Genomic DNA, 12,887 nt, shown 5'->3' on the forward strand with positions numbered 1-12,887 from the left:
TATTTGGCACCTATATGAATCTGCACATGAACCTATCATTTGTATGATTTTAGTGATAAAGCTTCTACTTTTAAAGATAAAGAGTGATAAAGATTGAAAAGTTTTGCTTTTACCCATGTTCTTGATTTTAAGTAAGTCCTGGGACTAGTGTTCAAAAATTATAAAAGATACTTGATTTATTTTTTGATGTATTCCCTCCCCAATTTTGTCATATAGAAGCTCTCATTGATATTTAAAAACTAATATTTGTTTATGAATGTATAATTTTGGTCTAAAATTTTTATTGAGTTGTCTCAATTTGAGATAGATATAAATTGGTGTCTTAGTTTTCTTAAAACCAAAAAAATTTCGCTTTTGAATACTTATATTTTGGCTTTTTGGTCAGTTTATGAATCTTGTAGAATATAGTATAGTTGTCAGCATAATGCTTTCCAACATATGTCTTTTTTATTATTTAATTACCTTTTAAAGTATCTTCAAATTGCAAGTGGCGTGAGCTTGAAATATTAAATATTTTTCCATATCCTGTAGATTGTGAATATTTTTCCCTTTATTGGAGGTCTTAATAATAACTAGAGTTATTCTATAGGAGCAAAGATTATATTTTATTTTGCTCACCTGATTAAAGTCTTGATCAATATAAATGAGTATAGTTAGCTTTTTTTTTTTTAATGGTAGAGGAGGGGAGATAGTACCATAAGACATACTGAGTTTGGCAATTAAAATTTTTTTCTACCCGGGATAGTTGTGATTTTTTTCACTTAGGAAATATCAAATTAAGATGAATTCAAAGTGTCTTGAATTTATAATATAAACAAAAATTGGTGATGTGAGAAAGTTCCTCATAAGCAGATAAATGGCAGGGGAACTAAGTTTCAGAAATATAAATGATCTATAAAGTTAATAATCAAACAGAATCTAACATAAAAACCATAAGTTTTTATCTAGTATTTTGTTTTTATGTTTAGAGGCTATTATTCTAAGATTCAGCAGGTCAAAAGAAATTTACTTTCTGATGACCTCAGAAGCATGAAAAGTTTACCTGGATGTTTTTCCATTGTTCAGTGAAATTCTTCGTAGTTTTTCATCAAATTATATAGTATTACTATATATAAAACGTAAGAATTTTTATTAATATAGTTTATTTCAAATGATTTTTTAATTAATACTTTAATCAATATCAGAGATTGTTTCCATTGCATGTCATCCCATGTGGCAGGGCTGCACCATTTTGTTTGTTTGGAGGTATTTCCTTTAACATTTCTAACCAACCATGTGTCCCAGAACAAAGAGACCCAGAAGTTCTTCCTTTTCTAGCCCATCTCTTGATGATTTGCGTTTAGAGGCAACCTACTTGGTTTTTACCTAGATGCTTGTTTAACAGATCTGTATTTTAATGGTAAAGGTGAATGCCTTTTTAAATAGCAAGAAAACCTAACAATCTGTCTAGCTTAAAAATAGAAAAGCATCTAATCATTTTCTCAGCCTTGGAGAATTAACTTAAATTTTTTGAAATAGAAGTTCTAAACATGTCTAAATACAATTTTTAGTGCTTTGTATTAGTATCAATGAAAAGGTAGAATCTCTATCTGCTAATAGATTAATAACTAATGTTTACAATAGAAATCATCTCACATGTAACTAATTTTAAAATAATGACTCAAATATTGTTTTACCTTTCATGCTTGATGAGAATTTTTGCTTCCTTTTATGAATGGCTTTTGGCTGTGATTTTTTTTTTTTTTTTTTTGAGTCTTCAGGTCTTTTATTGTTTTAATAAATTAGAATTAGTAAATATGCCATACACAGGTTAGTTTTTTCTTCTAAAGAAGATTGCAAGTAAAATGCCAATTAATTTACAGTAATGAGCAGAACAATATAAATAATTGGGTGACTCATTTTTAGTAATAACTTTGACTTTTCTGCTAAGAAGTATTTTATATGAAAGTAAGGCCAAGTGAATTGGCGACAATCTCCTATTTGATATCATTTCTAAAAGGATGTTTGCTTTACAGATCAAATGCTTGTTGAATGGGGTGCAGAAAGGTTGAAAACAAAGCACCATTTGTTTCAGTCTTTTATTGTATACAAATAAATAGTCTTATTTATAATATAAATTTATTTCTACTTTATAACAAGCAAATTATTTTGGGGGAAAGCTTTAGTTATTTTTGGGGATGCTCACAAAGCTAAATTTTTAATTTTTAAAAAATTATTATTGGTAATGGCACAAAGTATAACAACTTTTGTTAGGGTATAAATTTCTGACATAAAAATGAATAAAAAATATGGTAGTTTTATTTTCTTATTCTGTGGTTTTAAAATTGCCTGAAAATTTTAGTTTCAGTAATTATCTCATTGACATCAGTTTATATAAAGCAAAATAAAACAATGCTCTTCTAAAAACTTAATTACTATAAACTGATTTTCTAGTACTTTCTCAAATATTTTGTTTCTGACAACAACTGAAATAAATTATGTTTGTGAAAATGTAATCTGTTTTATATTTATTTAGACGCTGGTTTTCAATACAGAATAATCAGTTGGTTTACCAGAAAAAGTTTAAGGTAGGTGTTTTATTAAGTAATTAAGTGAAAAACCATTGAATCCTCCACTTCAGTTTTTATTGGTATAGCAAGTTCATAAATATGTATGTGTGCAAAATTATCATTTGTTTTATGTTTGGATATGTATAAAAGGACTCAGGAGTGGAAAGTATCAGTATTGTTCCCTGAATTCTTAATTCCTATCTTTGAGATGGATTGTTCTGTATTTCAGGATTACTACTTTTATTTCTTCACATGCTTCTTTGTCCATTTGTGAGACAGGAATTCCCTAATACTGTTTTGGTGCTAAAGGCAAGGTTGTGTTTAAGAAATATCACTTTAGGGCCAAAAGTGATAATAGAGAAGGGTTAACAATTACATTAAAATATAAGCTTGAATTAATTTAAATAGAAACTTCTAAATTTGTTAATATTATTTTTATGTTTTTGTTTTCTTGAGCCTGATTTTGAGTGAGGTATTTTCATTTAATGGAAAGGTATGATGAGATTATATGTGATTTGATAATGTTAAAGATAATTAGAGAAAAGAACTATTAGTTAATGATTTGATTTTTACCTAATTAACCTTTATGAATAATATGTTCAGCTGTAAATTTCAAATACCCACCTACTTTGCTCTTGAGATGACACAATGTGAGATTTTACTTGCTAGGTTCTATGGTAGCAGGTTTATTCCATACAAATTCTTTAACTATTCAGTTTATGTTTTTTTCTACCCAGATAAGCTTGGTTTTGAGTTTTTATTTTTATTAAGTACTAAAAAATGATTTTAAAAATTCTCATTTTCTTACATATTTTAAGAAGCATGTATAAGCTTTTTATTTTTCTTTCAGTTATTAAAACTAGACTCATGAAAGGCTTCTTTTTTGGAGGAGAGTGGCTTTTATTATATGTGAGGGGATCAGGAGAAAAATCGATTTGAAAGAAAATGGAAGAAAATTAACAGGAAGCTAACATTTATTGAGCACCTGCTAATTAACTATGAAGTGTTGGACTAAGTTTATATGAACTATTTCATTGAATTCTTATATAGCAATTTTATGAGGCAGATAAAATTAACAGGACATAATTACCTTTATACGGAATTAGTTATATCTATATTGATAACTCCTATTTCTGATCTAAAATAAGATAAATATAAACCTTTAAAATTAGACCATTTATTTCAAGTACTGTTTTTAGTATGTTTTCATAGGTAGTGACATTTAAAGCCTAGGTTGATAAATATGGGAGTTTGTTTCCTTGTTGTAGGATAACCCCACTGTGGTGGTGGAGGACCTCAGGCTCTGCACAGTGAAACACTGTGAGGACATAGAACGGCGATTCTGCTTTGAGGTGGTCTCTCCAACAAAGTGAGCAGTTCCAAAGAATTTGAGAGTTGTTTTTGTGTTTCTACAGCTTGTCTTAAAGAACTTTCCAGAATACAGAAAGATTTGTTACAGTTGTGACTGTAAGAGCTAAAGGGGAAAAAAGTGTTCTCAAATTAAATTTGAATTATGAATGATTACACACATATTAATGGTTACAACAAGTCAGATATTTATGTAACTTTTACGCAGTAGCATCGTCCTTAAATTCTGATGATTACTATGGCTATATGGAAACATTTTAACTGTCATGGTAATGAGCTGAAGTCATATATCAGGTAAATTTCTTTGATAACTTATTATTTCATATGTCTACCCAATGAAAAATATTAATGTTATTTTATGTGGCAAATTTAAAGTTTGTTTTTTTAATACACAGAATAGGTGATTTGTTTTCAGTAGATAATTTATTTCATTGACTTCTTGATTTCTTTATGAACATACAACCTAAATTTAGTGAAATAAAACCTTTCAACACAGTATTTTTTATTAGAAAATTATTATATAGCAAAGTTAATAAAAAATAAACCTTATTTTTTGGGTTAATTTAGTGTCTGAGAAAACAATGTTATTTCCTTTTAGAAGTTGTATGCTTCAGGCGGATTCTGAAAAGCTGCGCCAGGCATGGATTAAGGCTGTTCAGACCAGTATTGCTACTGCTTACAGAGAGAAGGGTGATGAATCAGAGGTTAGTAAACAGTACTGCAATACAAAGTGATATTTTGCCAAAGTTTTTAATTTTAATTGCAACATTGCATGATTATAACATTCTTTTTTTATGGAGGATGATTTTTTTGTATTGAAATGGGTTTGATTTTTAAATTGTACATTTAGTTTCTTGTTTATTTCTCTTGACTTTTCTTTTAATTCCAATATTTCAGTGTATGTTTAATCCAGTATTTGAATATGTGTCTCAGGTATTCTGATGCAACTATTTTTCCTCAAATATTTTATTAATCTAATAAAACAGTGAATGTGAAAGGTAAACACTAAAACTGGGTGAAAAGCAAAAAAAAAGGAAAGCTCATATTTTTTAGTTGAAATCTCCCTGGAGAAGATAAGCTGAATATAGAGTCTGGCGTTGTAGTCTGGTGTTAGCTACCCAGTAAGTTTACAGACTCTTTTGAGCAAGGCCATGAGTGAGTCCTAAGAAATGAAAAATGTCTTTATTCTATCCTCACATTTTTAGTTTGGTTAAGTGTGGAATTTTTAGGTTGGTAGTGATTATTCTTAAGAATTTTAATGGCAGTGTTTTCTTGTTTCCAGAGTTGCTGTTGGAGTCTTTCTTGTCACCAATCTTTAATATTCCTCCTCTCCAATTTCTTTGTTTTCTTTTTCTGAAATTTTTGGACTGGTCTTATGATTTCTTTTTTGTGTGTATGTGTGTTTTTTTTTTTTTTTGGCTCTGCAATCTGGGAGATTTTACCAGTTAGTCTTCCAAACCTTCTATTGAATATTCCAGTTGTGCTAGTGCATATTTAATTTTGAAGAGTTTCTTTTTGTTTACTGAATGTTTATATGCATAAACCTGTTCTTTTTTCATGCATGCAGTATTAGATTTGTGTTTCTTAATTGTGACTGCACAGTATAATAATACAGGAAGTTTTAAAAAATCCCAGTGCTTAGGTACCACCCCAGAACAGTTGATTGGAGTTGGGGCCCAGGCATCAATATTTTTAAAAGCTTTCTACTAATAAGTGATTTCTCTGTTCAAGCAGTGTTGAGAACCATTTTATTAGGGGCTTTCCTTGGCTATCTTGTTATCTGTGCCTGGTTGCATTTGCTGTAAGAACATAGGACTTTGTTGACGGTGAGGTTCACTAAAGTGTGGACCATTTGTTGAGGAACAATTCGAGTTAGGATCTTTGGAATCTTTTCAGCTAAGATTCCCCAGAGAAGACTCACTGTTCTCCTGTGTAGAGGTAAAGGACTGGCTGGGAGTTAATTCCTGGGGAACCCAGCATTCAGTTATATATACGTTCATTTAATCCTGTGCTTACCTCCTTTTAGGTAAATGCCATCTAGTAACTTTCTGTTTTCTTTCTCAGTGAATGAACCTCTTGTCATTTGTATGTCTTTGTAGAGAACAGTTCACTAATGGCAGCATTGGGGAGGGGACCCCTGATCTAACTTTTTCTTAATAATTTCTCCTATTTTCATCCCCACTTCCAAGATTAACTGGTACAAATCCTTGAGCCTTTTGTCTTTTATGTGATGTAAATTGATGAACTCTTAGATTTTTCTTAAAATTTCCTTAGATTTTGCCTTGGTCTACTCTGTTACAATTCATCCAGCCACTTTGCAGCTCCCCGAATTTTGTTGCCCTTATTTTCTTCTCTGTTATCCATATTCTTATGGATAAATGTTTTTTGTTTTTTTAAATTAAAAAACCATGAGTTTCTTAAGTTCATTTCAGTTCAGTCACTTAGTCATGTCTGACTCTTTGCGACCCCATGAATAGCAGCGCGCCAGGCCTCCCTGTTCATGACCAACTCCCGGAGTCCACCCAAACCCAAGTCCATTGATTCGGTGATGCCATCCAACCATCTTATCCTCTGTCATCCCCTTCTCCTCCTGCCCTCAATCTTTCCCAGCAACAGGGTCTTTCCAAAAGAGTCAGCTCTTTGCATCAGGTGCCAAAGTATTGGAGTTTCAGCTTTAGCATCAGTCCCTCCAATGAACACCTAGGACTGATCTCCTTTAGGATGGACTGGTTGGATCTCCTTGCAGTCCAAGGGACTCTCAAGAGTCTTCTCCAACACCACAGTTCAAAAGCATCAATTCTTCGGTGCTCAGCTTTCCTAATGGTCCAACTCTCACATCCATACATGACCACTGGAAAAACCATAGCCTTGACTAGACGGATCTTTGTTGGCAAAGTAATGTCTCTGCTTTTTAATATGCTGTCTGCTGCTGCTAAGTCGCTTCAGTTGTGTCCGACTCTGTGCAACCCCAGAGATGTCAGCCCACCATGCTCCCCCGTCCCTGTGATTCTCCAGGCAAGAACACTGGAGTGGGTTGCCATTTCCTTCTCCAATGCATGAAAGTGAAAGTGAAGTCGCTCAGTCGTGTCTGACTCCTAGCGACCCCATGGACTGCAGCCCACCAGGCTCCTCTGTCCATGGGATTTTCCAGGCAAGAGTACTGGAGTGGGTTGCCATTGCCTTCTCCAATATGCTGTCTGGGTTGGTCATAACTTTCCTTCCAAGGAGTAAGCGTCTTTTAATTTCATGGCTACAGTCACCATCTGCAGTGATTTTGGAGCCCCCAGAAGTAAGGTCTGCCACTGTTTCCCCTGTTTCCTCATCTATTTGCCATGAAGTGATGGGACCAGATGCCATGATCTTAGTTTTCTGAATATTGAGCTTTAAGCCAACTTTTTCACTCTCCACTTTCACTTTCATCAAGAGGGTTTTTAGTTCCTCTTCACTTCCTGCCATAAGGGTGGTGTCATCTGCATATTTGAGGTTATTGATATTTCTCCCGGCAATCTTGATTCCAGCTTGTGCTTCTTCCAGCCCAGCGTTTCTCATGATGTACTCTGCATATAAGTTAAATAAGCAGGGTGACAATATACAGCCTTGACGTACTTCTTTTCCTATTTGGAACCAGTCTGTTGTTCCATGTCCAGTTCTATCTGTTGCTTCCTGACCTGCATATAGGTTTCTCAAGAGGCAGGTCAGGTGGTCTGGTCTTCCCATCTCTTGAAGAATTTTCCACAGTTTATGGTGATCCACAGAGTCAAAGGCTTTGGCCATAGTCAATAAAGCAGAAATAGATGTTTTTCTGGAACTCTCTTGATTTTTTGATGATACAGCAGATGTTGGCAATTTGATCTCTGGTGGTTCTTCTGCCTTTTCTAAAACCAGCTTGAACTTCTGGTTCACGTATTGCTGAAGCCTGGCTTGGAGAATTTTAAGCATTACTTTATAGTGTGTGAGATGAGTGCAGTTGTGCAGTAGTTTTAACATTCTTTGGCATTGCCTTTCTTTGGGATTGGAATGAAAACTGACCTTTTCCAGTCTTGTGGCCACTGCTGAGTTTTCCAGATTTGCTGGCATATAGAGTGCAGCACTTTCACAGCATCATCTTTCAGGATTTGAAATAGCTCCACTGGAATTCCATCACCTCTGCTAGCTTTGTTCGTAGTGATGCTTCCTAAGCATCACTTGACTTCACATTCCAGGATGTCTGGCTCTAGGTGAGTGATCACATCATCATGATTATCTGGGTCATGAAGTCCTTTTTTGTACAGTTCTTTTGTGTGTTCTTGCCACCTCTTCTTAATATCTTCTGCTTCCTTTAGGTCCCTACCGTTTCTGTCCTTTATTGAGCCCATCTTTGCATGAAATGTTCCTCTGGTATCTTTAATTTTCTTGAAGAGATCTCTAGTCTTTCCCATTCTGTTATTTTCCTCTATTTCTTTGCATTGACCACTGAGGAAGGCTGACAGAACATGGTCCACTGGAGAAGGGAATGGCAAACCACTTCAGTATTCTTGCCTTGAGAACCCCATGAACAGTATGAAAAGGCAAAAAGATAGGACACTGAAAGATGAACTCCCCAGGTCAGTAGGTGCCACTGGTGCCACTCCAGTATGCTACTGGAGATCCATGGAGAAATAACTACAGAAAGAATGAAGGGATGGAGCCAAAGCTAAAACAACACCCAGTTGTGGATAGGACTGGTGATAGAAGCAAGGTCAGATGCTGTAAAGAGCAATATTGCATAGGAACCTAGAATGTTAGGTCCATGAATCAAGGCAAATTAGAAGTGGTCAAACAGGAGATGGCATGAGTGAACATCGACATTCTAGGAATCAGCGAACTAAAATGGACTGGAATGGGTGAATTTAACTCAGATGACCATTATATCTACTACTGCGGGCAGGAATCCCTTAGAAGAAATGGAGTAGCCATCATAGTCAACAAAAGAGTCTGAAATGCAGTACTTGGATGCAGTCTCAAAAATGACAGAATGATCTCTGTTCGTTTCCAAGGCAAACCATTCAGTATCGCTGTAATCCAAGTCTATGCCCCAACCAGTAATGCTGAAGAAGCTGAACAGTTCTCTGAAGGCCTACAAGACCTTCTAGAACTAACACCCCCAAAAGATGTCCTTTTCTTTATAGGGAACTGGAATGCGAAAGTAGGAATTCAAGAAACGAGTAACAGGCAAATTTGGCCTTGGAGTACAGAATGAAGCAGGCAAAGCCTAATAGAGTTTTGCCAAGAGAATGCACTGGTCATAGCAAACACCATCTTCTAACAAAACAAGAGAAGACTCTACACATGGACATCACCAGATGGTCAACACTGAAATCAGATTGATTATATTCTTTGCAGCCAAAGATGGAGAAGCTCTATATAGTCAGCAAAAATAAGACTGGGAGCTGACTGTGGCTCAGACCATGAACTCCTTATTGCCAAATTCAGACTGAAATTGAAGAAAGTAGGGAAAACCACTAGACCATTCAGGTATGACCTAAATCAAATCCCTTATGACTATACAGATCTGATAGACAGAGTGTCTGATGAACTATGGACGGAGGTTCGTGACATTGTACAGGAGACAGGAATCAAGACCATCCCCAAGGAAAAGAAATTCAAAAAAGTGAAATGGCTGTCTGAGGAGGCCTTAGAAATAGCTGTGAAAAGAAGAGAAGTGAAAAGCAGAGGAGAAAAGGAAAGATATACCCACTTGAATGCAGAGTTCCAAAGAATAGCAAGGAGAGAGAAGAAAGCCTTCCTCAGTGATCAATGCAAAGAAATAGAGGAAAACAATAAAATGGGAAAGTTTCTAAAGTAGATTACAGGTATCATGTCATTCCACACTAAATAGTAATTTCTGAATATCGTCTGTAACTCACTTCAGATGTCTCCAGTTATCCTAAAAATGTCTTTTACAACCTGTTTTACAAAGTAGGATCTTTTTTGTGACTGGGCATAGCATCTAGTCCAATGTTCCTTGTCTTTCAATCTAGAATAGTTCCTTTTTTTTTTTCCATGACAATGACTTGCTGAAAAGGTTAGACTTTCTGTTCCAGAATTCCTTGTCATAGACTACAACATAGGTGATGTGTATACTTCGTGTTACAATGAGAGAAATACAATATTGTTACCCAACCATTGCTAATGCTAAAATCTTCTTCGTGAAGATAAAGCAGACATGGTAGATTAGGGAGCGGCCAGTGTGATCCCTTCATTGTCATGGTGCATTTCCTTTCTTGTTCCCAGTCTATTAATACTTCATTGCTTTGTATAACAAATCTACTTTGTCTTACTTTAACCCTATAAAGTCTCGTCCCCATCAACCATTCATTTACTAGTTTTGTAGCTGAGTTTGTAATTGTATTGGGAATTGCGAAATGATGATTTTCTAATTCTTTTCCCATATCCATTTATTAACTTGCATTCTTATGTGAAATACAGGTTTTCTTTATCAGTGGAGCTATTTAGTTAGTTTAATAAGAGATGCTTAAATTTTTGCTTTTAATTACCACATTTGGTTGATTTATTAGCTACCTGAAGTGGGGACAGATAAATGTTATGGGGGATATCATTATAAACTCCCGGATTTTAAAAAACATAATGGGTCCCAATTAATTGTGGTAATTACTCTTTTTTCACATTCAAATTATCACACCTTTGTCCAATAAGGACTCATGTGATGCCTTGAAAAATTTCTCTAGTTTTTAGCGGAGTTGTGAGAAGGAACAAATTTAGATGTGTATCCAGATCATATTGATGAGGAAGCTGGTGGATTGCTGAAATGCCTGTGTTAGCAGAATTGTACACCAGGAATAGTAGGGATTACAGGAAAAATAGAGATAGGGCCAACCTAAAATCTACCTAAGTTTGTAACTTGAATAATTTTAGCAACTTTAAAATCTCAATAAAAATATTAGCACAGTTGAATTCCTAATAAATAAACACTATAGTATAGAGGACAGGTAGGGCTTACCTTTAAAAATTGGTGAAGATAGCTTAAAGGAAGGGTACAGAAGGGCTGAGGCTTTGGTGACATGTGCAGAACGCATAAATATCAGAGAGAATGGTGTAGTAAACACTTTCAAGTCATAGCACGTGGCCAAAATGAGCCAAGGAGAGTGAAGGGTGGGTGTCATTTGCAGTCCTGTATTCCTTGAGGTGTCCAGCCCAGGTTCTGTGTTACCGTACTTTGCTTTCAGCTTCTCTAATTTGGTGCAAAAGCATTAGAGGAATACTGAGAGTGAACCAGCGTGATTTGTGCATTGACATCCTTTTTCTGTGTAATTGCTTACAAGCTAATTCACATTATCAAATATGTTTTAGTAACATAGGTTTTATTTCTTTTTTTAAAATTTAAAGTAATCTGTAACTTACAGAGAGGTTCCAAGTAATGCAAATTATTTTTCCCCTGAACTATTTCAGAGTAAGCAGCTAACATATGGTACACCACCCATTATTAGTTTAGTGAGTTCTTCTCACAACTAGGACATTTCTCCTGTATAATCATAATCAAGAAATGAGCATTGGTACAGTACTACCATTTAATTCTCAAATGTCAAGTTTTAATAGTTGTCCCAGTAGTGTTCTTTACAGCAAAAAGATCTAGTCTAGAAGCACAGGTTTCTTTTAGTTGTCATGATTCTTCAGTTTCCTTCAGTTTTGGTAATAGTCCCTCAATTTTACTTTGACCTTCTTGACCTTGATTGTATCGAAGATTGCAACTTTTATAGAATATCCCCCATTGTTGAAATGTTTACTTACAAAGTTGTGCGTTGTTGGTAGGAGTATTATATAAATTATGCTGTGTTCTTCTCACTGCATCTTCTCAGGTGGCCTGAGATTTTGATTTGTCCCATTTTTGGTGATGTTAACTTTGATGACTTGATTAAGGTAGTGCATGCTAGACATCTCTACTGAAAATACTGTCTTTGTAATAGTATTTTGTATGTATTGGGTGTATGTACTTTGAGACTATGTAAATATTCTTTCCTATTCAAACTTTAATTTTTAAATTTAATTATATGAGGATACAACCCTGTTTTAATCAATGTATTATGATTCATTACTATCATTATTTGTTTTGTTGCTCAGATTGACTCGTTTCTCTAGTGCAGCCCTGGATTCTGTATCCTTTTGACATTTCCCCAACAATCTTGAAGTTCTTCCCTACCTTCTAGCATGATGAGATGTCCTGAGTTCATCTTTTTGTACTTTCTCTGCACCAGCCTTGAAATCAGCAATTTCTTCAAAGTACACTAGTTCTTTTGGGTAGAGAACAGTTTTTAGAAAGCAAAATAAAGGAATATACATGTGTATATATTATTTTACATCTTTACCGCTTTATAAATCTATTTATATTAAAACCATTAGGGCACCTATTGTCATCTCCAGTCCTAATGTAATACAACAGGGTTTGTTCTAACTTTCTCCCTTTTCATATAAATAACTCCTTTCTCTGAAGTAAGAAATCTGACTTCCTTTATTGTTAGCAGCTTTGCTCATATGCTCAGTCCCCCTGCTGTGACCAGTATGCTTGCTCTGCTGCCATTTCCCACCTGCCAGACTAACACCTCACACCAGGTGGTGCTACCACTTGGTGGTTCCTCTCTGTCTTCAGGCTCTCGTTTCCTTTGTTGGACTGTCTCCCTACGCAGAAATCCTTCTTCCCCTGCTTGGCAACCAGCAACCTGCATGGGGTCACTCTCATCTGAGGGTATGCTCCTCACCCAGCTCAGTCCTCTCTGTAATTCCATATCCCCACACTTTCTTTGCCTAGCCACACTTAATGGCTATTTTTTTTTTTAACTTTACAATATTGTATTGGTTTTGCCATATATCAAAATGAATCCACCACAGGTATACATGTGTTCCCCATCCTGAACCCTCCTCCCTCCTCCTTCCCCATACCATCCCTCTGGGTCGTCCCAGAGCACCAGCCCCAAGCATCCAGTATCGAGTTTTCAA

At 35.2% G+C, this 12,887-nt stretch overlaps 1 protein-coding gene across 5 annotated transcripts in view; it reads left to right on the top strand.

Moving 5' to 3' along the window:
* Positions 1-12,887, top strand: part of ACAP2 (ArfGAP with coiled-coil, ankyrin repeat and PH domains 2) — a 171,905-nt gene that overhangs the window by 135,518 nt on the left and 23,500 nt on the right. For all 5 annotated transcript variants that reach the window (XM_070789553.1, XM_019957630.2, XM_070789558.1 and 2 more), the window contains 3 exons: positions 2,516-2,567; positions 3,818-3,918; positions 4,516-4,621. In XM_070789553.1, coding sequence (XP_070645654.1) covers positions 2,516-2,567; positions 3,818-3,918; positions 4,516-4,621 — 259 coding nt within the window. The remainder of the gene's footprint in view (positions 1-2,515; positions 2,568-3,817; positions 3,919-4,515; positions 4,622-12,887) is intronic.

Source organism: Bos indicus, chromosome 1 (genome assembly GCF_029378745.1).
Source record: "Bos indicus isolate NIAB-ARS_2022 breed Sahiwal x Tharparkar chromosome 1, NIAB-ARS_B.indTharparkar_mat_pri_1.0, whole genome shotgun sequence".
NCBI lineage: Eukaryota > Metazoa > Chordata > Mammalia > Artiodactyla > Bovidae > Bos > Bos indicus.